The sequence below is a fragment of the Penaeus japonicus genome, unplaced genomic scaffold, assembly GCF_977035675.1.
Source record: "Penaeus japonicus unplaced genomic scaffold, GWHDUDI00000001_assembly GWHDUDI00000014, whole genome shotgun sequence".
NCBI lineage: Eukaryota > Metazoa > Arthropoda > Malacostraca > Decapoda > Penaeidae > Penaeus > Penaeus japonicus.
Window position 1 is genome coordinate 22583043 of NW_028234416.1, and position 2500 is coordinate 22585542.

A 2500-nucleotide genomic window follows, 5' to 3' on the forward strand; every position below is an offset into this window, starting at 1 on the left:
ATTGGCAGAGGAAGTAGCAAAATCCGGAGAAGAAAACGGGAGAGACATCATTTTCACGGTCCGGCGGGAGAGGCTGGCGAGGACAGGCGCGAGTCAAGGAATTTGGAAACAAATAAGGGCGATGTGAAACGATGTGGGTTGGGGGGAAGAGGATCTTTTTGCGCTCTTCTTTTCACAATTTCTGTCTGTCTGTGTGTCTGTCTGTCTGTGTGTCTGTCTGTCTGTCTGTCTACAGTCTGTCTGTCTGTCTGTCTGTCTGTCTGTCTGTCTGTCTGTCTGTCTGTCTGTCTGCCTGTCTGTCTCTGTTTCTGTCTCTTTCTCTCTTACTTTGACTTTGAATTTGACTCCCACTCTCTATCTTTCTCTTTCACACTTCCTCCCTCACCCACTCTTTCCAAAGTTACATTCACACGCTCTCTTACATTCCACCCTCTCTATCCCCTACCCCCTCTGAAGCAAGATACCGAGGGAGAGAACAGCCTTGCCAGGTGTCACCTCCGAACAAAGGGCGAAGAAGCTTGCTCGAGAGGGGGGGGGGGGGAGGACTCCCCGCCCGTGTTTGATCGGTGGGCCTCAGATGGCACCCGCGCCCGGTGGAACATTCATTCCTCTCCCCTGGCTAGAACAGGGATGCACACGCACGGAAGCACACGCGCAAGCATGCACACAATCACGGACACTCATACTCACTACACAAAAGAGTACATATCCACACGTCAAGACTCGAGCGTGCGTCAGCAAGGTAGGTAGGCGGATGGGTAAACGTGAGAATGAGAGAAAGAGAGAAAGAGAGAGAGAGAGAGAGAGAGAGAGAGAGAGAGAGAGAGAGAGAGAGAGAGAGAGAGAGAGAGAGAGAGAGAGAGAGAGAGAGAGAGAGAGAGAGAGAGAGAGTGAGAGAGTGAGTGTGAGAGGGGGGAGAGAGAGAGAGAGAGTGAGAGAGAGAGAGAGAGAGAGAGAGGAGGAGAGAGAGGGGAGAGAGAGAGAGAGGAGAGAGAGGAGAAGAGAGGGGAGGAGAGAGAGAGAGAGAGAGAGAGAGAGAGAGAGAGAGAGAGAGAGAGTGTGAGAAAGAGAGAGAGAGAGGAGAGAGAGAGAGAGGGAGCGAGAGAAGAGAGAGAGGGGGAGCGAGGAGAGAGGAGAGTGAGAGAGAGGAAGAGGGAGAGAGAGAGAGAGAGAGAGGGAGAGAGGGAGAGAGAGAGAGAGAGAGAGAGAAAGAAAGAGAGAGAGAGGGAAAGAGAGTGAGAAAGGGAGAGGGAGAGAGAGAGGGAGAGGGAGAGAGAAAGGGAGAGGGAGAGAGAAAGGGAGAGGGAGAGAGAAAGGGAGAGGGAGAGAGAAAGGGAGAAGGAGAAGGGGGAGCGAAAGAAAAGGAGGAGAGGGGGACCGAGCGAATGAGAAGGAGAGAGGGAAAGAGGGAAAGAGGGAGAGAGGGAGAGAGGGAGAGAGGGAGGGAGGGAGGGAGGAAGGGAGGGAGGGAGAGAGAAGTGAAAAAGATAACAATAAAGAGAGAATCAGGAGAGATAAAACAAAATAAAAAAAGAGAAAAGTATAAAAATAAAGAAGAGATTATAAGAGAGGAGAGAGTATACCAAGTGGCAATGTACTCGGCTCTCAGCATTTTACAGAAGACAACACAGGGTCGGAGGGGAGGGGAGGGGAGGGGAAGGGGAACTGCGAGTGGAACCATTACCCTCGAGACGGAAAATAATGAAATGGGCAAAATCGGAGCATATGGAACCGACGAGGAAACGGAAATGAAGTAAGAGAACCATAGTGTAAGGAAATGGGGGAGAAAAAGAGCAAGAATGAACAAGGTAGACTGGGAAAGATTTTTTTTTATGAATAACAATAGCAAAGAAGGAAAAAAATAGAAAATCAAAATAAGGAAGAGGTAAATTACAAAACCAAAAAAAAAAAAGAAAAAAAAACTAAATAAAAAATACCCAAACAAGATACACCCTCAAATAAAAGTACGATATAATAATCCAAATGCTTCTACCTGTATTATAAACACCTTACCCTTGAACCACAATGGACCAATCAGCGAGCTTATTTTTCAAAACAAATCGAAGAAGAAGTGGAGGAAGTGCATATCCGAAAGTAACTTTTTTCTGTCTTAATCTTGGTCGGATTATTATGGGTGCATTTTAGTGTATGTACAGGTAATAAAAAGTGTAGTTTTAAGAATAATAATAAAAAAAAATATATATAAGAAAATTAAACTTTTTCTCTGTCACTTACCTTCTTCATAACGATGTTCGTGAGACCCTTGAAGCGTGCATACTTTTCCTCTGGTGTCTGTAAGAAGAGAAAAGAAAAAATGAGCATGTACCACCGTTTTATGGATTATTGGTGAAAATAATAAGAGGAAAGTAATTATACTAACGAATACAAAAGATATAATATGTAGATGAGTACATAAATTCAACTCCCCCCCAAAAAATAAAGCAATAATAATAATAATGATAATAATAATAGTAATAATAATAATGATGGTGATGATGAC

General features: G+C 44.9%; 1 protein-coding gene across 1 annotated transcript in view; it reads right to left on the reverse strand.

The window, feature by feature from the left end:
* Nucleotides 1-2500, reverse strand: part of LOC122257932 (multiple PDZ domain protein) — a 618627-nt gene that overhangs the window by 36486 nt on the left and 579641 nt on the right. The window contains 1 exon segment of the mRNA XM_086543725.1: nucleotides 2236-2292. Within this exon segment, the coding sequence (XP_086399851.1) occupies nucleotides 2236-2292 (57 nt within the window).